Consider the following 24,569-nt stretch of genomic DNA (forward strand, 5'->3'; position numbering starts at 1 on the left):
CTTTTATCCCTTTATTTCTTGTCTTGTATTAGAATTTTTGAATTCAAAATTGCAATAAAATACTATGTAAGAAGTTAAAGTCATAATGAGAATATAATTGATAAATCATTAAATGGTCTGCTGGCTTCACAAAGAAACAATTCCTAGCACCGTCAGCAAACTGCAGTTCCCAGGATTCTCCATGACTATTAAAGTATGCTTTAAATCATGGCATTGATGATTGTGACCTCAGTGGGAAAAAGACATTTTGTAAAAGCAACAATAGGGTAAGAATATTAATATTCTACAGCCTTTTAAATGTGTCTGGGGGAAGGGGGAGGGTTTATTATTTTGCTGTTTTTGTTCTAATTATTTACCTATGTTTTTACATTGCATTTTATTCAGTGAACCGCCCTGAGATCTTTTCATGAAGGGTGGTTTATAAACTTAATAAACAACAACAGCAACATCATCATCATCATTATTAAATTTATTACTTATACCCCGTCCATCTGGCCGGGCCTCCCCAGCCACTCTGGGTGGCTTCCAATAGGATAATAAAAACACAATAAAACATCAAACAGGGCATCTGCTAGGGATCATTTTACTGCAATTCTTGCAGGGGGCTGGACTACCTGACCGTAGCAGTCCCTTCCAACCCTACAGGTCTAATAACAACAACAACAACAACAACAACAATAATAATAATATAATCCTCATAGGGGAATAGCTCAAGCCCCTTGATCACAGGGATGAGGGAACTTGTAGCTCTCCAGACGTGGTTTTTATTTTTACATATTTTTTTACTTTCATTTTTTTGCAGTGGAAATAAATACTGTCCATTCAAAACTTTAAAAGGGGGGGGGGAGGAGCTGGAGGGGGAAGGGAATGTGTTAGAATCATAGAATCATAGAGTTGGAAGAGACCACAAGGGCCATCGAGTCCAACGCCCTGCCAAGCAGGAAACACCATCAGAGCACTCCTGACATATGGTTGTCAAGCCTCTGCTTAAAGACCTCCAAAGAAGGAGACTCCACCACACTCCTTGGCAGCAAATTCCACTGTCGAACAGCTCTTACTGTCAGGAGGTTCTTCCTAATGTTTAGGTGGAATCTTCTTTCCACTTCTCTCAGAAAACAACCTTTCTCCCTCCTCTATGTGACATCCTTTTATATATTTGAAGATGGCTATCATATCACCCCTTAACCTCCTCTTCTCCAGGCTAAACATGCCCAGCAGGTTCCGACAGAGGCCGCTGCACATGCACTTCATGCAAACAATTTCAAATATTTCTCCTCTTGATTCTCGCCTCAGCCGTCTCGCCGCTGTGGTCGCAGGAGCTGTGGCGGCACTGGCGCTATGGGGGCCTCAGATTCTTTCTTGTCTTCCTACGCCGGCCTCTTCTACTGGGTCGGGGTGTCGAGCGTCGCCTACTTCGTGTGGCTGCAGCTTCAGCGCGTGGTTTATGCCGTCCGCCTGTGGGTGTTACCGGAAAAATCCGAGGGCTCCCTTGGACAAAAAGTAAAGACACCAACCAGAGTAAATTGGAGCAAATCAGCAGCCTGTAGGCTTGGCCTTTGTTGTACTGTTGCAGCAGGGTGTTCCCCTCACTCGCAGGAGAGAGGAAAGACACAGAAAAATGGTGTGCAAGACCTTATAAAAACTTTTGAAATTCCCCTCCTCTAGGTCAAGCCCACCCCCAGAAGCATCATGCATACATTACAGAAAGGAGGGGTTGAGGGAGGAGTTGTGGTGGTAACCTGAGTGTCCTGTCACCTGGCTGGTTCCCCTCCCCCCCCATTAGTCATTTTCTGAAGACAAAAGGTAGTCGCAGTTTCCTGCCCCCTGAGGGAAGATCTGATCATTGTCCTTTGTTCCAGTCTGTGCTGAATCCACTCCCATATGCAAGTTCTTTGTGATCTTGATTGCCTTCTGTCTGGGATCATCAGGGTTGGCATAGCAACTGGGCAGGGCTCCTGTGGATGTGCTGGTATGGTGAAGGGATTATGGCGCCCTGCATCAAACCTTCCCCATTTTGTAGTCCTTCCTTCATGGAGTAAAATAAAAGTGGAACAGTGCAAATCTGATGTATGGTTGATTTTCTATGAATTTATAACAGAAGCGTAGCGTATGTAGTGTGTGAGTGTGAGTGTGTGTGAAGTCTGTACAAACTGAATGATGGGGGGGGTTTCCTGCTACATGGGCAACCCGGCGGCGGTGGGCCCTCACCTGGGCGCGTGGGCAGGTGAGTCTACCCGCCCTCCGCCGCGCCGATGCCCCTTGGCTCGGAGTTCTCCAGTGGAGGCCTCGGCAGCCAGCTCCCTTGCTCCCTCGAGGTCTGTCCGGTGCCTTCCCCTCCTAGGCCTCTGCTCAGCCCCAGCTGTTCTCGGCTGCCTTCGCATCTTCTCCCCACTTCGTCAAACTCGCGCACACCTGTTCCCTCCTGCGCAAGTGTGTTTGTGTCTTTCCCTTTTATGTTGGCGGGTGAGAACTTCTGAGCGTTTCTCCTTGTTTTGAGAGGAGGCCTCCTGGCTCAGCCCTCCTCCTTAACTGGCGTCGGAGGGGATTAAAGCGCGGTACACACTCAAAGTCACTCACCACGGATTAGCCGATCACGTGACATTCTGCCGATGCTGCTTTTCTGTAATCGGCTTTGGGGCAGATTTGGGGCGGGGAGAGTCAGGCTGTATTTTAATTGTTTGCATTTCTCTGCCCAGCGACAGCTTCAGCTGCACAGTAAGATTCGTAAGGTTAGTTCTTGCTTTTATACTGGTAGTCAGGGTTTTAAAAAACCTCTTTTCTGATGCATACTTCTAGAGGTAATGTTTTTAGTGATGTTGCTTATTGATGTGGATGGTTTTCTGGCCACATGCATTGGGGTGGGGGTGGGGAGACATTATCTTGTTAAGTGTTGTGATTCGGTTCCGTCTTAGAGATTCAGTGGCGTAGCGTGGGTTGTCAGCACCCGGGGCAAGGTAAGTAATTTGCGCCCCCTAACCCGTGGATTTGCGCTCCCTAACCCGTGGATTTGCGCCCCCTAACCCTACCCCCCAGATGTTGCGCCTGGTGCGGCCGGCCCTCCCTGCACCCCCCACGCTACGCCACTGTAGAGATTTAGAGTTCAGAAGCAGGAATTGGTAGTTATTATAGATTTTTTTGATCCAAGGAAAGTGGGGATAATCCTTTGTATCTATCTGCCTTTTGGCCCTTTCTCCCAAGAAATATTTATTTAGGGTCATTATTAAATTCATGTAAGACATCTTGAGCTTACTAGAATAGTTTTATCCTGTGCTTGGATCCCTTAAGGGTTAGGATGCCTATGGTATACTGAGGTTATCTTATATGTACCCCAATTTTCTACAATTGAGAGTTTACCTGACATAGCTTACAAGATTTTTTAAAAGGAGAAGCAATAATAAAGTCAAAGCTTCAGAAATGGAAATTTAAAGCAGAATTAAAAGAACATAAAGCAGGAACTTTTTAGAGCTTTTGTATAATGTAAAGGATCTCGTTAGGAGCCAAGTAAAAAAATCAGAGTTATGCTTTTGTTTGATTGCTCTTCAACTGACCTGTATGAGTTTTTGAAACATGCTCTCTTTTATGTTAATGTAACCAATAGATTTAATTCTTGGCCATAGTGAACTGCCAGTGTATGCATCTTAGGGTCATGATTAATGTAGATTTCTTAAGTGCTATAATTTAATCAATGCTTTGCTGCATTAAAAAGAAAAAAAAACATTTCTCCTCTTGGCGCCACCTGCCGAAGGCAGCTTTTCCTAGATTTAAGTCTTCTGGCCTTTTAGCAACTCTTGATGGGGGTGGGGCTTTCATTCCAGACGTTGCAGATCTCCAGGTCCCACCGCTCCAGCAACATTCCCCCCCCCCCAATTCCACCCCTGTTTTAGATCTCCGCCCCTCGCCTTGCAGGAAAGGGGGCGGGATATCCACCCACCCCCCTCGTTTCAGCAAAGCGCAGCTCGCGTTCCGGGCACCCAGGGGTTTAGCTGAGAGAGCCTTGGATTCCTAGAGAGGCCACGCGGGGCTGCTGATTTCTGCAAGTACGTCACCTGGTCCTCCCGGGGACCGGGCGCGCGCGTGCAGACTTGACACGCCCCCCCACGCAGGCTCCGCCCCTTTCCCTGCCGCCGGGAATGTTTCTTCGTCGTTGTTTCGGTCGGCATTAGCCACGTGGGAAGCAAGTGAGTGCAAAGAAGAGGCTCCTTTGCAGGGAAATCTGATTTTGTGGAAGGAGAAGGTGAGAAGCCGGAGGGGAAATATCTTGGGGGGGGGGGGTGTTTTGTGGGATGGCAAAACAGCTTTGCAGCTGATTTCCTCCTCTCTCTCCACCCCCAAAGTTAAGTTCTTGGAGCGAAAAAGCGGGTGCAATTTGTAGGACTTACTTAATTAGTTATTTAATTTAGCGTTTGGACACACACCGTTCGTTTGCAAGAAACTGCTAATCCCAGCTTTTCTCGGGGGTGTTTGTATTTTTTAAATTTTGTTTTAAACAGGTTTAACAGCCTGTGAATCGGAGGTGATGAACTAGGAGGGCGCGTGGGGATGGGGGTGGAATCCCGGAAGGTCCCGAGTTCGAATGCTACCTCTGCTCTGAATTTCTTAGGTGGGCTTTTATGGATCTAAGTATCTATCAACTCCAGCCTCCTCCAGTTCTTTACAAGAGGAGCAGGAAGATTGCCTTACCAGCTGTGATTCAGTGGCTACATACGCACCATGCCTTTAAAATAACACACACACACCCCCGTCAAAGAATTGTGGCAACTTAGTATACCCCACCCCATAGAACTAAAGTTCCCAGCACCCTTAACACACTATAGTTTTCAGGATTCTTCAGGGGGAAAGTTCAGAAAGCATGTGATCAGATTCACAGTTCAACTTCCTAAGGAACTTAGATTAGCCTCAACCAGAGCCAGGGCCTTCTCAACACTGGCTCCGGCCTGGTGAAACGCTCTGTCTCATGAGACCAGAGGCCTGCGGGATCTAATTTCTTTCCACAGGGCCTGTAAGACACAGCTGTTCCACCTGGCCTTTGGCTTAGAATCAGTTTGATTCCCTCCCCCTCTTTCTTTTTTCTTTCTCCTCCTCTGAAGGGGCTGCATCCTAATGTTTTAATGTTGTATCTTAATCTTGTTTTTTAAATTGTATTTTAATCAACTTGTTTTTATTACTGGTTGTTAGCCGTCCTGAGCCCGGTCTTGGCTGGGGAGGGCGGGGTATAAATAATTTTTTAAATTATTATTATTGTTGTTGTTGTTTTCCTTTAGGGAGAAGTAGAGTTTGCAAGAGGAGCAAGCTGTTAGTAGCTCCTGTGCAAACCCCTAGTTTTTCTGCACACCTGTTCCTTTCTAGATCAGCCAGCTGAAATGGACAAAGTCCAGCACAAAGGCTAGGCATCCCTTGCTTGCTTCTTGCCTTCAGAAAGCGGCTCAGTTTTTTTCATTTTTTAAAAAATTATTATTCGCTTAGGGACTGTTTTCAAGATTTGCCTGCGGTAAAGATGTCTGGAGAGTGGTCAGCAGCTGAGGTGGATGTGGTCAATCCTGGGGATCTGGAAGCAATGAAGAACGGAGCAAGGACTCTCAGCATTGCCCAGGATGGGACGGTTGGAGAGTTTGCGAGTTGGGCCATGCCAAGAACAGGGCGGCTGGAAGCTGAGGAGGGATTGGCCCACAGCTGGGAGGTCCAGTGGGAGGAGTTTCTGCAGGTGCACACCCCTCACCGGGGGAGCCCAGAGTCTCCAAAGACCATGCGCTGGCAAGTGACCAAATCCTCCCTGGTCCCTTCCAAAACGGTAGCTGATTTGGGACCTTGCGGAGAGGTGGCAGTCGGTCTTTTGCCAGGCCTCAAAGAAGAAGCTCCCCAAACCTCAGAGGATCTGTACTCTGGCGAAAGGGGAGACAGCGTCAAAGTGGGCAAAGAGACCTCAAGCAAGGGTGCCGCTGTGACAGAGACACAGCGCCAGCGCTTCCGGCTTTTCTGCTACCAGGAGGCTGAGGGGCCCCGAGAGGCCTGCGACCGGCTGCATGCGCTGTGCCGTGAATGGCTGAAGCCAGAGAGGCGCACGAAGGAGCAGATGCTGGAGCTGGTGATCCTGGAGCAGTTCCTGGCTGTCCTGCCCCCGGAGATGCAGAACTGGGTCCGAGATGGGAGTCCGGCAACCTGCTCCCAGGCTGTGGTCCTGGCTGAGGATTTCCTGATGAGACAGCAGAGGGCTGAAGGATGGGGAGGACAGGTGAGGCAAAGGAGCTGGGGAACCTCTGGTCCACTGGTCATCCCCATTTGGCGTGCAAGGCCGTTTTGGGTGAGCCAAACCCACCCACCCTCTACTTGATGCCATGTATAATGGAGGGGCTTCAAAGGAACAATTGGAAACTTTAAGGCAAACACCCAATTGTTCATTTGCTGGAGCAAGAAGTGCTCCCATGATGGGTGGTGGGACGTGTGTTAGAATGGAGGGGGTTATTCTCATTTCCGTGGAAAACGCTCCTCCGCCCCTGTGCTATTTTTTGAGCCATTGAAAATGGGAGGTTCACAAATTCACACGGGGCTGTTTAAAAGCCCTTTTGCAAAGAGCCATGCAGGGCTGTTGGGCTTCTGGATTGTTGAGGTTAAGAGAGTGGTGTGGGGCTGCGCACAGTGATGGCAGGGGATTGACCCTTCAGGTTTCGCCTGCCCGGCATGGGCAGTTAAAGATCAGGCCCACCAGGCATGGAAGGCTCCCCACCTCTCTCCTAAAAGGTTTGGCAGGATGCAGAATCAGCAATAGTACATGGATGGAGGAACGAGATCCTTGAACAAATCCTTTGAGCTCCTAGCCTCTTCTCTCTTTCCACTCTGTTCTAGGCTCTAGGAACTTTGGCAGAAGTGGTTGTGAGCCTCTCTGAAGGGGATGAGGCTGCTCCAGAATTCTGCAAGGAGATCAAGGAGGAGAGCAGCCAGAATGATGGCTTTCTAGGTATGTAATAGCTCCCTCTATTTCCAATGCTGAGGCAGTGAGTGCCGTTCCTTACCTTACGACTGGTTTTCATATACAGTGGTGCCTCGCAAGACGAAAGAGTTTTTCGTTTTTTGAGTTGCTTCGCAAGACGAATTTCCCTATGGGCTTGCTTCGCAAGACGAAAACGTCTTGCAAGTTTGTTTCCTTTTTCTTAAAACCGTTAATACCCAGGGTGCATTGCTTCAAGAGGTGCAGTTGCGACTTGACTTCGAGGAGCAACTCATAGCACGGTAGCCTTTTTTGAGGTTTTTGAAGACTTTGGTGATTTTTGAAGCTTTTCCAAAACTTCTTTTGCAGCCATTTGGTAAGTTAAACTTTTAAAACTTTTTGGGGGGTTTTTGGATTTTGGGTTGGGGTGTTTGGAATTCAAGGACTTGGTGTTGGGGAGGAGTTTGCAAGAATCTGGAAACTTGTGTGTTTTCTGGGAGGTTTGGTGCTTTTGAATTTTTTGGATGTGAAGCACTGATTTATTTTTTGGGGGGGTTTGCGAAGGTAGGAGCTGTGCTGCCATGGGGCCCAAGATGACTGCTGCTGCAGAGGCCGGCGAGAGGAAGAAGGAGAAGGTTATGCTGGAAATGAAGAAGGAGATCATCCGGAAGCACGACGGTGGAATGCGTGTGACAGACCTCGCCAGGGAGTACGAGAGGAATCCATCAACCATCGCGACCATCCTGAAGATGAGGGAGAAGATCCTTGCGAGGGACGTAGCCAAGGGAGTCAGCAGGCTCGTGAAGAACCGCCCAGCTGTTCTGGAGGAGGTGGAGAAGTTGCTGCTCATCTGGTTAGAAGAGAAGCAGCGTGCAGGGGACACAGTGACTGAGGCCGTCATTTGTGAGAAGGCCAAGGCCTTGCACGCAGACCTCGTCTGGCAACAGCCAGGAACCTCAGACGAGCCAGAAGTCTTCAAGGCAAGCAGAGGCTGGTTTCACCGGTTCAAGATGAGATCTGGAATCCACAGCGTAGTCAGGCATGGAGAGGCTGCCAGTTCTGATGTTCTTGCGGCTGAAGACTTTGCAGCGGAGTTCCTGGAGGTTGTGACGATGGAGGGCTACGTTCCACAGCAGGTCTTCAACTGCGACGAGACCGGGCTGTTTTGGAAGAGGATGCCCAAAAGGACTTTCATCACTCAGGAGGAGGCCAAGTTGCCTGGCCACAAGCCCATGAAGGACCGTCTGACCCTGCTCTTCTGTGCCAACGCAAGCGGCGACCTGAAGATCAAGCCCCTGCTGGTGTACCGCTCTGAGAACCCACCGGCCTTCAAGAGACACAAGGTTGACAAGGAGAAGCTGAGTGTCATGTGGCGATCCAACAGTAAGGCTTGGGTCACACGTGTGCTGTTTGTGGACTGGGTCAATCTTGCTTTTGGCCCTGCTGTCAAACAGTACCTGCTGGACAACGACCTGCCGCTAAAGGCTTTGCTTCTGATGGACAATGCTCCTGCTCATCCTAAAGGCCTTAAGGAGGACTTGTTGGAGGAGTTCAGCTTCATCAACATCATGTTCCTGCCGCCTAACACCACGCCACTGCTCCAGCCGATGGATCAGCAGCTCATCGCCAATTTCAAAAAACTCTACACCAAGGAGCTTTTCAGGCGATGCTTTGAGGTGACTGATTGCACCAACATCTCCCTGTGGGAATTCTGGAAGGACCACTTCAACATCGTCACCTGCTTGAAGATTATCACCACGGCCTGGGACGGGATCAGCCAGAGAAATTTGAATTGCGCTTGGCGCAGCCTGTGGCCGGACTGTGTGGCACCAAGTGACTCTGATGCACCAGAGTCAACAGTGGTGCAGGACATTGTTTCCTTGGGGAGGAGCATGGGCCTGGAGGTCACAGAGGAGGACGTCCGCGAGCTGGTGGAGGAGCACAACCACGAGCTGACCACCCAGGAGCTGCTCGAACTGCAGGCAGAGGCTGCGCAGGAGCAGGCCTCGCTGGAAGAGGAGGAAGCAACTGAGGAACGGCTGTCCTCCAAAGAACTGAGGGACATTTGCCAGAAGTGGAAAGATGTGCAGGCTATTGCACAGCGGCACCACCCTGACAAGGACCTGAAACGTGACCTTGCGAACACTTTTGATACGAGGGTCATGTCGTCTTTCAGCGAGATGCTGAAAAGGCGGATGAAGCAGCAGACCATGGACAGGGTCTTCAGCAAGAAGCAAAGAGTGAAAGAGGAACCTTCTTCGAGTTGTCCCCCAGAGTTTTAGAAAATGTATGTACAGTACACTTTGGTGATTTTTAAATGCTTTTCTGTCATGTTTAGAAACTTAAATTATTGTTCCTTCAATTTTTGAAATGCTCTTTACAGTATGTGTGACTTTAAAGAGCACTTAATAAACTCTTTTTGTACCAAATTTGGCTTTGTTTGGACTTCTTTTGACCATAGGAACGCATTAATTGATTTTCAATGCATTCCTATGGGAAACCGTGCTTCGCAAGATGAGAAATTCGCAAGACGAAAAAACTCGCAGAACGAATTAATTTCGTCTTGCGAGGCACCACTGTACAGTGGTACCTCTGGATACGAACGGGATCCATTTTGGAGTCCCATTCACATCCTGAAGTAAATGTAAGCCGCGCGTGCGCGGGTTGCGTTTCGTCGCTTCTGCACATGCGCGTGATGTCATTTTTGAGCGTCTGCGCATGTGCGAGCTGCAAAACCCGGAAGTAACACGCTTCGTTACTTCCGGGTCGCCGCAGAGCACAACCTGAAAATACTTAATTTGAAGCTACTTCAACCCGAGGTATGACTGTACTGCATGCAATTGTGCCAGCTGTTTTTAAAAATCTGTATACAGTGGTACCTCAGGTTACATATGCTTCAGGTTACATATGCTTCAGGTTGCAGACTCCGTTAACCCAGAAATAGTGCTTCAGGTTAAGAACTTTGCTTCAGGATAAGAACAGAAATCGTGCTCCGGCGGCGTGGCAGCAGCAGGAGGCCCCATTAGCTAAAGTGGTGCTTCAGGTTAAGAACAGTTTCAGGTTAAGAACGGACCTCCGGAACGAATTAAGTACTTAACCAGAGGTACCACTGTATATATTTATGCAATGGTTAGAAATTAGTTTGATAGAAGCAGCTGAACTTCATCCAAAAAGCAAAAGCTGCCTTAAAATGCTTGCTTCAGTAGGAAGGTTTTGTCAAGTGGCAGAATTAGAGCAGGGAGTGGGAGCTCACAGAGCCCATCCAGTCTAACCCCCTGCCTGTGTAATGCAGGATGCGGCCACAGCATCCCTGACAAATCCTAGCCCAGCCTCTAGACCTCCAGAGCAGGAGGGCCCCACCTGCACACCACCATAGCTTTCTGCTCCACCTTCAAGCAGAAAACATTTAGCCTAAAGCTGCCTCCTTGCAATTTCCACCATTCCTCCTAGTCTGCCAATTGGAGCAGCAGAGATCGAGGGAGCAGTCCCGTAGCAAGAGCTCTTGAAATGAGCAGCGTTGAGATCCATTAGATATCCGGCTCCATCTGGGGTAGTTTGCCCCCCTTTGTTCCCTACCTGAACTCGGCTCAATCTCACCTGTTGCTCCTAGAAGCTGTCACCATGTGACAGTGGCCACAATCCCAGGAAACGGATTCGACTGGCCGGCTAAACCAGGTGAGGGCAGCCGATGGGTCTCAAACCCTCGGTGAGTTAGGGACTTCTCCTGAATACGAAGACAGGCTCCAGTGATTTGAGCAGATGAGACCAAGGATAATAAAAGGCTATGGAGTAATAAAAGGCTAGTGGATTCTCTACGATGGTTGTGTGGCGCCTTCTATGCCTCCTTCCAGCCACTTCTGCAGCCAGGCTGGTGCCAAAAGTATTGCTCTGCTATCCTCAGCGAGGCTTGTTCTCTGGGCAGCTCAGGGCCCCTGTACACACTGCCCAGGCTTGCACCCGAGGGGGTCACTTCAGTGCTGCTAGTGCAAAGCAGTAGTGGTAGTAATAATAATAATAATAATAATAATTTATACCCCGCCCACCTGGCTGTGTTTCCCCAGCCAATCTGGGCGGCTCCAAACAGAATATTAATAATAATGTGATAAAACATCAAACATTAAAAACATTAGAAATGTGCAACTGCAGATTTCACAACTTTGTCTGCCACAAATTTCTCAAACCAGACAACAAATATGTGACTTTCAGTAATAATCATAATAATTTATTATTTATACCCCGCCCATCTGGCTGCGTTTCCCCAGACACTCTGGGCAGTTTTCAACAAAAGGTTAAAATACAACAGTCCATCAAACATTAAAAGCTTCCCTAAACATGGCTGCCTTCAGATGTCTTCTAAAACTCAGATAAGCATTTCCCTCATATCTGATGGGTGTTCCACAGGGCGGGCGCCACTACCGAGAAGGCCCTCTGCCTGGTTCCCTGTAACTTGGCTTCTCACAGTGAGGGAACCGCCAGAAGCCCCTCGGAGCTGGACCTCAGTGTCCGGGCAGAATGATGGGGGTGGAGATGCTCCTTCAGGTATACTGGGCTGAGGCTGTTTAGGGCTTTAAAGATGAGCACCAACACTTTGAATTGTGCTCAGAAACGTTTTACTTCACACGGGACAGAAGTCGCCCTGGTGTGCGGTCTGTGGGCAGAGCTTCGCTCGAAGAGTCACCAGAAAGTTCACAAAAAGAGAGTGACAGCTGGACGAAGAGGCCAAGTGGGGGAAATGGCCGCCAAGTCTCCCGGAATCACAACAGCAGGTGTGTAAATTTGAAGCAGGTGTGGAGAACTGGATTGCAAATGTGAGCCTGGTCGTCCTTAACCCTTTCTGGCCTGCCAGTTGTCGGTTTGCACCAGTGTTCAAAATTAGCAAGGCACCAGGCGCCTTTTACTTTCCACCACTTGTGACCAAGAGACAGGCTCCAGCGATTTGAGCGGATAAGACCAAAAGTGGATCCAATGGTTTCTGCATGTTCTGTAGAGGGAAATGAGGGCAGCCTGGGAAGGTAGCCCGGAAGGAAAACTCTGATCCTCAACCTCTGCTGCCTTGTGGGATATCTTCAGGAGAATAAAAGGCTATGGAGTAAACGCTACACAAATCCAGAGTAGATTTCCTAAGATGGTTGGGTGGTGCCTTGTATGCCTCCTTCCAGCCACCTCTGCAGCCAAGCTGGTGCGAAACCTATTGCTCTGCTATCCTCAGCGAGGCTGAGAGGGGGGTCTTTTCGTCTGGGCAGCCCAGGACCCCCAGACACACTGCCCTGGCAGGCACCCCAGACTGGTCACTTCAGTGCTACTAGTGCAAAGTAGTAGTAGTAGTAGTAATAATAATAATAATAATAATAATAATAATAATAATAATAATATATTATTTATATCCCACCCAGCTGGCTGCGTTTCCCCAGCCATTCTGGGCTGCTCCCAACAGAATATGAATATGAATAATAATAATAATGTGATAAAACATCAAACATTAAACATCTGCAACTGCAGATTTCACAACTTTGTCTGTCACAAATTTCTCAAACCAGACAAAAATTTGTGACTTTCAGTAATAATCATAATAATTTAGTATTTATATCCCACCCATCTGGCTGGGTTTCCCCAGCCACTCTGGGCGGCTTCCAACAAAATATTAAAATACAATAGTCCGTCAAATATTAAAAGCTTCCCTAACCATGGCACCTTGTATGCCTCCTTCCAGCCACTTCTGCAGCCAAGCTGGTGCGAAACCTATTGCTCTGCTATCCTCAGCGAGGCTGAGAGGGGGGTCTTGTCGTCTGGGCAGCCCAGGACCCCCAGACACACTGCCCTGACAGGCACCCCGGACAGGTCACTTCAGTGCTGCCAGTGCTAAGTAATAATAGTAATTTATTATCTATACCCCATCCATCTGGCTGCGTTTCCCCAGCCACTCTGGGCAGCTCCCAACAGAATATTAATAATTATAATAACGTGGCAAAACATCAAATGTTTAAAAATCTGCAACTGCAGATTTCACAACTTTGTCTGCCACAAATTTCTCAAACCAGACAACAAATATGTGACTTTCAGTGATAATCATAATAATTTATTATTTATACCCCGCCCATCTGGCTGCGTTTCCCCAGACACTCTGGGCGGTTTCCAACAAAATGTTAAAATACAACAGTCAACTATTCTGGACAACAGCCATACAAGAAATATGTAAAATAACTAAGCAAGTAATAGACATCACCCCAGAATTGGCCCTACTAAACATCTTCCAAGACAACAATGCCCATTTACACCACAAAGAACTCATAACCCACCTACTCTCAGCAGCCAGAAGCATCATAGCCAGACACTGGAGGGACCTGTCAGGAGTAAGTATGGACCAATGGTACCAAATAGTATGGGAAACAGCCCTACTAGAAAAATTAACTAATAAACTAAAACTGACACTGGGACAAACAGGAGAAGACGCCTTCACCCCGGTATGGCTCCCCTTTATCACGTACACAGCCCAACAGGACAATGACAATAATCCACCAACAGCATACAAATCAATATGGCTAACCTGATCCAAAACACCCACCCACCTCACTCACACACGAAAACAAAGATCACCACAGCCAATCACAAGCAAACAATCACACCCTAGGCCAACCCCAACCTCTCTCACCACCAAAGGAACACAAGTGAACAACACAAGCAACACTGACCCCAAACTCTACATACATTAAACATAATAGAAACACTGCCACCCGACCCCACCCCCTTCCATCTTCTCTCTCTCCACCCCCCTTTCTTTTTTCTTTTTTTTCTTCTTCTCCCCCTAATGCCTCAACAAATGAAATGGATTTGTAAAAATGTTACATGGAAAAACAACAACGAGGCATTACACTTACTTCTGTAAAACAAGAAAATCCTTAATAAAATATCAAGATAAAAAAAAAAATACAACAGTCCATCAAACGTTAAAAGCTTCCCTAAACATGGCTGCCTTCAGATGTCTTCTAAAACTCAGATAAGCATTTCCCTCATATCTGATGGGTGTTCCACAGGGCGGGCGCCACTACCAAGAAGGCCCTCTGCCTGGTTCCCTGTAACTTGGCTTCTCACAGTGAGGGAACTGCCAGAAACCCCTCGGCGCTGGACCTCAGTGTCCGGGCAGAACGATGGGGGTGGAGATGCTCCTTCAGGTATACTGGGCCGAGGCCGTTTAGGGCTTTAAAGATGAGCACCAACACTTTGAATTGTGCTCGGAAACGTTTTACTTCACCCCCGGAGGCGCACTCCATTGTCTCAAGACAGACAGGTGACGACGTTGTTTGGGGCGGGGTTTTCCCCACCCATTTTCCCTGCTTACCCCAATCCCCCTCCGTTCCAGGAACCAATGAACTGACAAACGAGAACCATGTGGCAAGAAAGGAGCTGGAGGTCAACGTCGGGGTTCTAGGTATAGCGGAGCAGCGTGACGAAAGCTGGCAGGAGAGATCCGTGGCGGCGGCTGCTTGTGAACAGCTCCCTGAACTCTCAGTCCCACCTCTGGGGACACAGGAGAGGAGGAGCACATTCTCCAGGAGGAGTGGGACCCGGAGGCAAGGCTTTGAAAACCAGAGAAGACCCACGGAGCCCACGTTCTACATATGCACAGTCTGCGACGTAGCTTCACGCGGAGATCGAATCTCTTTCGGCATCAGAAGCTCCACACAGGACAGAGGTCCCACTGGTGTGCGGTTTGCGGGCAGAGTTTCGCTCGGAAGGAGAAGCTCGTGAGTCACCACAAAGTTCACAAAGATAGGGTGACGGCTGGACGAAGAGGCCAAGCGGGGGAAATAGCTGCCAAGTCTCCCGGAATCACAAGAGCAGGTGTGTAAATTTGTTGTTTTTTTAAAATAATTTTTATTGAGATTTAAGATCACCCACCAACACCAATAAAACATCAAATATTATTACATATATCCTACTTTATGCTCCATAGAGCTGTTGACTTCCGTCCTTCCCTTCCATCAGTTTTCCTATTCTATTCTATTCTATAGTTCACAGTTTCTTTGATTAGATATTACAACATGACATAAGATTTACTTCAATCCTGCCAACGTTTTCAAATTTGTACAGTTCTCACTTATATAAATCAAAAATTTACACCGTTCTTTTTGGTACTTTGTCTCTTCCTGATTGCGAATTCTGTGTGTCAATTTAGCCATCTCAGCGTATTCAACCAGCTTTATCTGCCATTCTCCTATTGTCAGCATCTCCTGTTGCTTCCATTTTTGCGCTCTCAGAACTCTAGCTGCTGTTGTTGCGTACAGATATAATCTTTGATCAGTGTTCTTAATATCTTCTCCCACCAAACCTAGCAAGAATTCTTCCGGCTTTTTGGGAAAGCTGTACTTAAACATCTTTTTTAACTCGTTATAAATCGATTCCCAGAACTCTTTTAATTTATTACATGACCACCACATATGATAGAAGTCGCCATCCTTTTCCTTGCATTTCCAGCAAGTTCTGTACATTTTTGCCAATTTGGTGGGAGTAAGATACCAACGATAGACCATCTTCATAATATTCTCTTTTAAGGCAGAACAAGCGGTGAATTTTATACTCTCATTCCGGAGTTTGGCCCATACATCATAGTCTATGTTGTGTCCTAGATCAATAGCCCATTTTATCATAGCCTCTTTTATAAGTTTGTCTTTTATATTCCATTCTAATAGGAGATTATACATTTTTGAAAGTAGTTTAGACTTACTTTCTATAATGTCTATTTGAAATTTCGATTTTTTTGTCTTCAAATCCTAATTTTTTGTCATCTTTAAAAACATCATTGACTTTATGGTATTGCAACCATCCTGTCAATTTTCCAGCAATACAATAATAAGGCTTCAATTTCCAACCTTTTCCGGCCTTCATCAGAATCTCCTCATAGGTGATAGGGCCACCTATCAGCAGGTGTGCAAATTTGAAGCAGGTGTGGAGAACTGGATCGCAAATGTGAGCCTGGTCGTCCTTAACCCTTTCTGCCCTGCCACTGGTCGGTTTGCACCAGTGTTCAAAATTAGCTAGGCGCATTTTGCTTTCAACCACTTGTGACCAAGTGAAAAGGCCTGAAAGCCAGGATGGCGCCAGCTGGAGATCCTTGGATCTGGACCGTTTTCACACGCCAGTACCCCATCCTGTAGAATTCTATCTGTTATCTTTTATCTGTGCAATCGGAATGAATTTTGTGGAAACAAATTGCTTTCTCTGTGCAGCCTGTTTTAAGAAAAACAGGTCAGAATAGGCCAATATATAGGTGGACTGTCCCTGCCTCAAGTGACTTTTCTTTTTTTAAGTCAGTGGGTCCCAGCGTTTTTTTGGCCATGCCCCACCTAAGCATCTCTAAAATCCTGGTTCCCCCCCCCCATGACATATAATTCTTATTATTCAAAAAGTGAACTCTTATTCACGTGGAGGAAGCCCAAAAGGCCATTAATTTAGTCTAAACATGGGGATTGTCTGCGTAATTCCTCATCTCAGATCATGAGGCTCTTAGTCTCAGGGTCGTGGGTTTGAGCCCCATGTTGGGTTAAAAATTCTTGCCTTGCAGGAGGTAATTCTATGATCCTCTGTCTTTCTTTTCTCTTTCTGTTTTTAAATAATATTTATTAAAAATTTCCAGTCAAACCAAATTATATATTCCAAATTAAATTAACCAATAATCAAACAAATCCCAATGTTATGCCTAATTATAAATTATTATTATTTTTTAGCTGATTTCCCATGCTTCGAGATCAGAGGGAATCCCAATCATCTCACATTACTACTGCATTTCAAAATATTACAATAATTCCCTGAAAATAATGAAGGATTAACATCAGATTCTCTGTCTTCCATTCCAGCAGGTCCTGTGTGGACGGTTCAAGATGAGCTGCTTTGGGTCCCGTCGGAAGGAAACGAAGTTTGTGGAGAGGAGAACCAAGACGGTGGGAAGAGGAAAGAAGGAAGAACAACAGGGACTCGGAGGGGAAAGCCCGTGGCAGAAGAGCTTTACTTCAAAGTCGCAATCCCACAAGCGGTGTGCTCCGTCTGCGGGAAAAGCTTCACTCGCGGATCCACCCTTACCAGACACATGAAAGGCCACACAGGAGAGAGGCTTCACAAGTGTTCGGACTGCGGGAAGAAGTTCAGCCCAGCGGTGTCGGGACATCGGAGGCCCAAGGCAAAGATGGCAGACACAGGGAGGAAAACGTATGAGTGTGCGAAGTGTGAGGGGGGCAACCGTCCCAAGCTGAGCCTTAATGGCCGCAAGAGCGTCTGCGAGATGACAAAACGGTTCAGGTGTTTGGAGTGCGGCCACAAATCCATCTCTCCGTCGCTCCTTCTTCGACACCAGAGAATCCACACGGGAGAGAAACCGTATCTGTGCCCCATCTGCGGGAGGAAGTTCCGCCAGTCCGCACATCTCGTCAGGCACGAGAAGACGCATGGAAAGAAGAAGCCACATTTCTGAGGGCAGGGAGGATCTTCAGAACTGTGCGTGTCTAGATGGCAGGAGACACAAGCGAGGTTGTGTGTGCTGTGTGTTGATAAAACAGAAGATCCCAAAGCTTGAAGCCAGACCGCTTGTGTGTGCTCCACGGTAAAGGTCCCCAGCTAAAAATGGGTTTCAGAGCCACATGAGGAAGTTGCAGGGGTTTTAGACGACAAGCTGTGCATCCATCAGTTGCTCTGTGCGATGGATAAAATGGCAAACGTGGCTCACATCAGCACATGGAGTGTCATGGTCTGGATCATAAGTAGTACAGTCGTACCAAACGCCTTGCAAATCGAACGTTTTGGCTCCCAAATGCCGCAAACCTGGAAGCGACTGTTCCACTTTGCGAAGTGTTTTTGGAAGCCGAACGTACGATGGGGCTTCTGTGGCTTCTGATTGGCTGCAGGAGCTTCCTGCAGCCAATCAGAAGCCGTGATTTGGTTCTCTAATGTTTTGGAAGCCAAACGGACTTCCAGCACGGATTCCGTCTGACTTCCAAGGTACGACTGTAATGAGAGTTCTGGACTCACCCAGGCTGTGCCTTTAAAGCATTATCATACTGCTTGGAACACTCATGGTTTCCCTTCCAAAGAATCCTGGGAAATGTAGTTTGTTAAGTGTGCTGAGGGCTGTTAGGAGGCCCCTGTTCCCCTCACAGAGTTGCAGTTCCCAGAGTTCCCCTGTGAAGATGGATGGATTGATTGTTAAACCACAGAACTGTCGCTCCGGGAGGGAGAATATGGGGTCACCTAACAATGCTCAGCACCTTTAACAAACTACACTTCCCAGGATTCTCTGGGAGAAGACAACGCTGGCGAGCTAAATGAACCAACGGTCCGGGGTGTTTAAAGATAGCTTTGTATTTTCAGAGCCATGCGGCTCCATGAAGCAGAAGTGCCAAACGCTTGGTTCTTGCTATATTATTGCTGGACTCCGGCTGCCATCGGCCAATGTGACCCAAAGTCAAGGGTGATGGGGGTTGTAGTCTAGCAATATCTGTTCCCCATCCCTGAAGCTGAATGTGCCAGCTAAGACTGATCACCTGTGGCAAGGGAGACCATTTTTCAAGCACTCAGGTAAGAGAGCGATAAACAACAGCAACAGATAGCGCACACACTCTCCGCCCTGTTTTTCAGGCTATAAATGTTCCAGAGATTATCAGTATTTTGAAAGCAATCAAACAAAGTATTTTCAGCCCAGTTCAAAGCCGCATTGTTGTTGTTTCGTCGTTTAGTCGTGTCCGCCTGTTCGTGACCCCCTGGACCAGAGCACGCCAGGCACTCCTGTCTTCCACTGCCTCACGCAGTTTGGTCAAACTCATGCTGGTAGCTTCGAGAACACTGTACAGCCATCTCGTCCTCTGTCCTCCCCTTCTCCTTGTGCCCTCCATCTTTCCCAACATCAGGGTCTTTTCCAGGGAGTCTTCTCTTCTCATGAGGTGGCCAAAGTATTGGAGCCTCAGCTTCAGGATCTGTCCTTCCAGTGAGCACTCAGGGCTGATCTCCTTCAGAATGGAGAGGTTTGATCTTCTTGCAGTCCATGGGACTCTCAAGAGTCTCCTCCAGCAACATAATTCAAAAGCATCCATTCTTCAGCGATCAGCCTTCTTTATGGTCCAGCTCTCACTTCCATACATCACTACTGGGAAAACCATAGCTTTAAACTATACGGTCCTTTGTTGGCAAGGTGAAAGCCACATTAAGCATCTCTAATCAGTTTCAGTTAGGATACGATAATGAAAAGCTTTGAGCTGGAATGGGGATCGTTTCGCCTGCCCTTGATTCTTTGCAATCGTGAATTTGGAGTATTCCCTCACGAGAGGCACCAGTTTAGTAATTTCTCTCTTTTCTTACTGAGTGGGAAATTGAAGGGATATAAACCTGGTATTTCAATGAGAAATGGGAAGCCGGTGTGCAAAGGATCGGGCTGTGTTTGTTGACTAGTAACATGTACGGCCATATTTACAGGGTTTGTGTGTAAGCTGAAATGTCAGCATGGAAAATGTTACACAAGGATGTCACCCCCCCCCCCTTTTAGAGCAGGGATAGGGGAAACTTTGGGGGGGGGGGTCTTCTGGAAGTTTCTGGACTCCAATTCCCATCATCCCCTGTGACTATTGGGCATGCTGGCCCTCGGGTGCTGATGGGAATTGGAGTCCAATAGCATCTGGAAAGTGCTGTGTTTTGTGTGTAACAACTTGTTACAGAGTGAAGAGTAGCTGTTCAAGATTCAAGGCCCTCCAACCAATTATCTCTCTCTCTCTCCCCCCCCCCCCCATTCCCCAGTAGTCCTCATTGGGCTCTGCAATTTTTCTCCAAACTTTTTTTCTGTATTTTTGAATTTCCTTCCAGGCCTGCTGATACTTCTTTCATCTTGAGGGTCTGCCGTTCCATTCGGGCTATGAAAGCATTGGCACGTACACACTTGAATGTCAGAACTAGAGGGCATTTTAATTCTGCAACATACAGTGATAGATTTAAATAAATTTCTCTTTTCTAAGGAAAATTGTTTGTTTTTGTAGCAGGCATTATTGCATATCTATTACTTCATCAACTTTCAATAACAACCTTCATCTCAGGATCACAGGGTGTTTTACATATAAGAACACAAAAATACAAAACATGGAAACAAACAAACCAGTAATCCCCACCACCACGGTTTAAAAGGCCTGGGAGAAGAGGAATCTTTTTGCCTGGCACCTAAAGAATCATAGAGTTGGAAGAGACCACAAGGGCCATTGAGTCCAACCCCCTGCCAAGCAGGAAACACCATCAGAGCACTCCTGACATATGGTTGTCAAGCCAACCATAGATAGATAGATAGATAGATTAGATAGCTAACAAAAACGCCAGGAGAGCCTCCCAAGGGAGAGCAGTCCACAAATGGGGAGCCACTGCAGAAAAGGACCTGTTTTTGTGTCACCGCCCTCCAGGGCTCTCACGGAGGCATGTGAAGACAAAGCATTTTTGTTCAAAACATTTTCAGAGAATCACAGAATAGTAGATTTGGAAAGGACTCTGCTATGAGTCTTGGAAGACCTGCTCCCTGCCTTGCAAGACTTTTCCCACCCGGCCTAGGAGAGCAGGGCCCTGACTGACTCCGGCTACAAAAGCTGAGGGTGAAGAGGCCAGAGACCATCTTGGCTGTCTCTTTGTGCACACCCAGGTCATGGAGCCTGAGCTTCCACAGCCGCCGCCTGCCATGAACCACCACACCATCGGCAAGATTGGCAGCTAGGTGGATGGGAGGGCATCCCACAGGGCGGGTGCCACTACCAAGAAGGCCTTCCAGCTGGTTTCCTACATCTTCACTCCTGGTGTTGAGGGAACCACCAGAAAGCCCTTGGAGCCAGTGTCCAGGCTGAACGATGGCGATGGAGACGCTCCTTCGGGTATACTGGGCAAAGACCATATAGCTCATTTGCTGAGCCCATGGGCCGAGGGCCTTCTGGCGGTTCCCTCCCTGCGAGAAGTGACGTTATAGGGAACCAGGCAGAGGGCCTTCTCGGTAGTGGTGCCCACCCTGTGGAACTCCCTCCCATCAGATGTCAAGGAAATAACTACCTGACTTTTAGAAGACATCAGAAGGCAGCCCTGTTTAGGGAAGCTTTTAATGTTTGATGTTTTATCGTGTTTTTAATATTATGTTGGGAGCTGCTCAGAGTTGTTAATAATAATAATACTTTATTATTTATTCCCCGCCCGTCTGGCTGGGTTTCCCCAGCCACTCTGGGCGGCTTCCAACAGAACACTAAAATACAATAACCTATTAAACATTAAAAGCTTCCCTAAACAAGGCAGCCTTCAGATGTCTTCTAAAAGTCCGGTAGTTATTTTTCTCTTTGACATCTGGTGGGAGGGTGTTCCACAGGGCGGGTGCCACTACAGAGAAGGCCCTCTGCCTGGTTCCCTGTGGTTGGGGAGGCCTTGCCAGATGGGCGGGGTATAAGTAATAAATTATTTTTATTATTCTGTTTTATTATTATTATTATGTCATCACTTAAGAACATAATAGAAGTCTTCTGGATCAGATGGAAGGCTCATTTGGTCTGGCATCCTGTTCTCACAGGGGGCCAACCTGTGGAAAACTAGCAAACAGGATTCAAGCACAATAGCCCTTTCCCCTCCTTTGCAGTGGCGTAGCGTGGGTTGTCAGCACCCGGGGCAAGGCAAGTAATTTGCGCCCCCTAAACTGGGGCAAGGCAAGTAATTTGCACACACCCCCCCGCTGCACTGTCCCTCCCCCAGATAGTCCCTCGCTCTCTCTCCGCACCGCACCGCACGCCTGGCACCCTCCCCTCCACAGTGGGCGGCGACCCGGCGGCTCGGATCGGATTCGCACAGCCAGCACTGCAGTGAGAGAGAGTGAGTGAGCCAGGTAGGGGCAGAGAGCTGCGAGTGTGAGCGCGCCCCCCCAGATGTTGCGCCTGGTGCGGCAGGCCCCCCCTGCACCCCCCACGCTACGCCACTGCTCCTTTGGTTTCCAGCAACTGGTATTTCTAAGCATTGCTGCCTCTAGCCGTGAAGGCAGAGCAGAGCTGTCCTGGTTAGTAGCCACTGAAGCCCTTCCCTCCATGAACTTGCCCGGTCCTCTCTTGAAGTTGTCCACGTTGGCAGCTTCAAACCCTGGTTTGTACCAGCCAAGCTGAGAAAACCTGGATCAGGGTAGGGGGGGTCCCTATGGGCTGCAATTTGAAGGCAGCCTTGCAGCCCCCTTTTTAAAAAAAAATATATTAAATTTATTTAACATAATTCTTACAAAATCTAAGCAAAATATTGCAAATACATACATATATATTTCAAATAAGCACATGTATATGAAAAAGGAACAAAAGAGGAAAAAAGAAGAGAAAAGAAGGGGGGGGGGAGAAAAAAGAAAGAGAAAAGAAGAAGAAAAGTTGGAAGAGAAAAATAAAATATCATTTCCTCCAAGGAGCTTAAGGTGGTGCCCATGGCTCTTCCCCTCTCCATTTTCTCCTCACAACAACCTTGCGAGGTAGCTTAGTTTGAGAGATTGCGGCTGCTTCCCCACACTCCCAGGAAGCATATGTCTTTATTTGCCTTTTGCTGGGCTATACAGTGCAGCCACGAGAGGCAGCAAGCGGCGCAAACATTGTGCTTGCTGTCCGCTGCCTGCATGATTTATGTGTCTGTTGCATCCATATCCTGCCCTTTTCTCCGAGGTGCTCAGAGTGGCATCCACGGCCCTCAACTAACAGCAACCCTGCAAGGAGGCCAGGCGACTGGACCAAGGTCACCCACCCAGTTTTGACATGGGGCAGTATAGAAATATTTATAGGGTATGAACAGACTTGGGAGAGAGACCTCCCTAAAAGTTTCAGAAGTCTTATTGGAAAACTGCTACAATGATTTACATGGAAACTCAGCTAGGGGGTTTCAAGGAAGTCACTCAATAATGGTACAAAAGTGGGATTATAATAGTTAGGATAATTGTTTGTATGTTTTTTATATTGTAATATTTTTCTTTTATGTTTGTTATAAATTTGGAAAACCAATAAAAAATTAATTTGTTCCAGAGGTCCGTACTTAACCTGAAACTGTTCTTAAGCTGAAGCACCACTTTAGCTAATGGGGCCTCCCGCTGCCGCTGCAGGATTTCTGTTCTCACCCTGAAGCAAAGTTCTTAACCTGAAGCACTATTTCTGGGTTAGTGGAGTCTGTAACCTGAAGCGTATATAACCCGAGGTACCACTGTACAACAAATTGAAAAAGATGTTTAAAATAACGTTTGTAAAACAACAACCTAGAAACCTTTCTCTTGGGAATTATAGGGATTGTTGCTGTTGTTTAGTCATTTAGTCGTGTCTGACTCTTTGTGGCCCCCTGGACCAGAGCACGACAGGCACTCCTGTCTTCCACTGCCTCCCGCAGTTGGTCAAACTCATACTGGTAGCTTCGAGAACACTGTCCCACCATCTCGTCCTCTGTCGTCCCCTTCTCCTTGTGCCCTCCATCTTTCCCAACATCAGGGTCTTTTCCAGGGAGTCTTCTCTTTTCATGAGGTGGCCAAAGTATTGGAGCCTCAGCTTCACGATCTGTCCTTCCAGTGAGCACTCAGGGCTGATTTCCTTCAGAATGGAGAGGTTTGATCTTCTTGCAGTCCATGGGACTCTCAAGAGTCTCCTCCAGCACCATAATTCAAAAGCATCAATTCTTCGGCGATCAGCCATCTTTATGGTCCAGCTCTCACTTCCATACATCACTACTGGGAAAACCAGAGCTTTAAGTGTACGGACCTTAGGGACAGAACTACCTAAATTTTATAGAAATTTATTCATGTATGTATGTTGACTACAGCAGCAAGAATGTTACTTTCCCCCAAAATGGAAAGAAGCAGAAGTCCCTGCAAAGGAAGAGTGGATACAAAAACTTATGGAATATGCAGGAATGGCAAAAGTTACCGGAAGAATAAGAAATCAAGATAACAAACTTTTTATAAAAGAATGGAAATGGTTTATTGAATATTTACAGATAAATTGTAATCAGATAAAAAGTCTGGCAGGATTCTTGTAAGAAGCTGTGGCTACATAAGAGTGTATATTTAAAAAAGATAAATAAATGAGTAATTTTAGTTAATTTGGATATGCAAAGGATATTAAAAATTAAGGAACCTCAGAAAGGGGGGGAAGGAAATAAAGCTTTAAAATGTCAAAATGATTGTAAAATCAGTGAAATGTATATATCTGAAAAGCATACATAAAATTTAAAATAAATGTTTCAGAAGTCCTGGGAATGCCCACCCTCCGCTTGAAACTCGGGACAGCCGCTGCCAGCCCGTGTCGGCACTACGGAGCTTAGCCAGACCCGCCTTTGCAAAACGCAAAGCCCGGGCGTACTTGTTCCTGGGAGTCCGCTTAAGGGGTTAAGCCGAGCGAGCCGCGAGGCCTGGAAAGGCCTGGGAATGAATGGGTGAAGGTCTGGAGGGGGAGAGGAGGGGTTCCTTTTGAATGCCTTAACTTGGTTTTTTGCAGACTCAACTTCTGCTGGTGGAGGCAGCACGTGGAAGTAGCAGTAAGTTCCTTTTAAAAAAAAATGGCCAAGTAGTGGGCAGCAGGGTAATATGGAAAATGGGAGGGGGGAATTACTGGGGGGGGGTCAAAAGGAGGGAAATGGGGGTGGCGAGCCCCTCCCCCTTTGTGCT

General features: G+C 47.3%; 2 protein-coding genes across 4 annotated transcripts; both read left to right on the top strand.

The window, feature by feature from the left end:
* The first annotated feature begins 4,119 nt into the window (after nt 1–4,119).
* Nucleotides 4,120–9,351, top strand: LOC310670167 (tigger transposable element-derived protein 1-like). 2 transcript variants are annotated; one of them, XM_083424967.1, is made up of 4 exons: nt 4,120–4,234; nt 5,262–6,229; nt 6,841–6,952; nt 7,487–9,351. In XM_083424967.1, the coding sequence occupies exons 2-4, from the start codon at nt 5,495–5,497 to the stop codon at nt 9,202–9,204; spliced, it is 2,565 nt and encodes an 854-aa protein (XP_083281093.1). In that variant the 5' UTR covers nt 4,120–4,234; nt 5,262–5,494; the 3' UTR covers nt 9,205–9,351. The 2 variants fall into 2 exon arrangements, with proteins under 2 accessions (XP_083281093.1, XP_083281094.1); XM_083424968.1 differs by having other exon boundaries at nt 5,464–6,229.
* A 2,256-nt stretch (nt 9,352–11,607) lies between these two features.
* On the top strand, nt 11,608–19,856 carry LOC310670906 (zinc finger X-chromosomal protein-like). Of its 2 annotated transcripts, none has more exons than XM_083426755.1 (2): nt 11,608–11,688; nt 16,774–19,856. In XM_083426755.1, exons 1-2 carry the CDS (start codon nt 11,655–11,657, stop codon nt 17,382–17,384), a joined length of 645 nt encoding a protein of 214 aa, XP_083282881.1. In that variant the 5' UTR covers nt 11,608–11,654; the 3' UTR covers nt 17,385–19,856. The 2 variants fall into 2 exon arrangements, with proteins under 2 accessions (XP_083282881.1, XP_083282882.1); XM_083426756.1 differs by having other exon boundaries at nt 11,628–11,688; nt 16,777–19,856.
* The last annotated feature ends 4,713 nt before the right edge of the window (nt 19,857–24,569 follow it).

This window comes from Podarcis tiliguerta (genome assembly GCF_965153285.1).
Source record: "Podarcis tiliguerta genome assembly, chromosome: 2".
In the NCBI taxonomy this organism is placed as follows: domain Eukaryota; kingdom Metazoa; phylum Chordata; class Lepidosauria; order Squamata; family Lacertidae; genus Podarcis; species Podarcis tiliguerta.

Bases quoted from the DNA above. Each gene is read 5' to 3' on its own strand.
- LOC310670167 (XM_083424967.1), top strand. From the start codon at position 5,495: ATGTCTGGAGAGTGGTCAGCAGCTGAGGTGGATGTGGTCAATCCTGGG. The intron at 6,230-6,840 runs GTGAGGCAAAGG...ACTCTGTTCTAG, and splicing joins CTGAAGGATGGGGAGGACAG to GCTCTAGGAACTTTGGCAGA. The intron at 6,953-7,486 runs GTATGTAATAGC...GGGTTTGCGAAG, and splicing joins CCAGAATGATGGCTTTCTAG to GTAGGAGCTGTGCTGCCATG.
- LOC310670906 (XM_083426755.1), top strand. From the start codon at position 11,655: ATGGCCGCCAAGTCTCCCGGAATCACAACAGCAG. The intron at 11,689-16,773 runs GTGTGTAAATTT...CTTCCATTCCAG, and splicing joins TCCCGGAATCACAACAGCAG to CAGGTCCTGTGTGGACGGTT.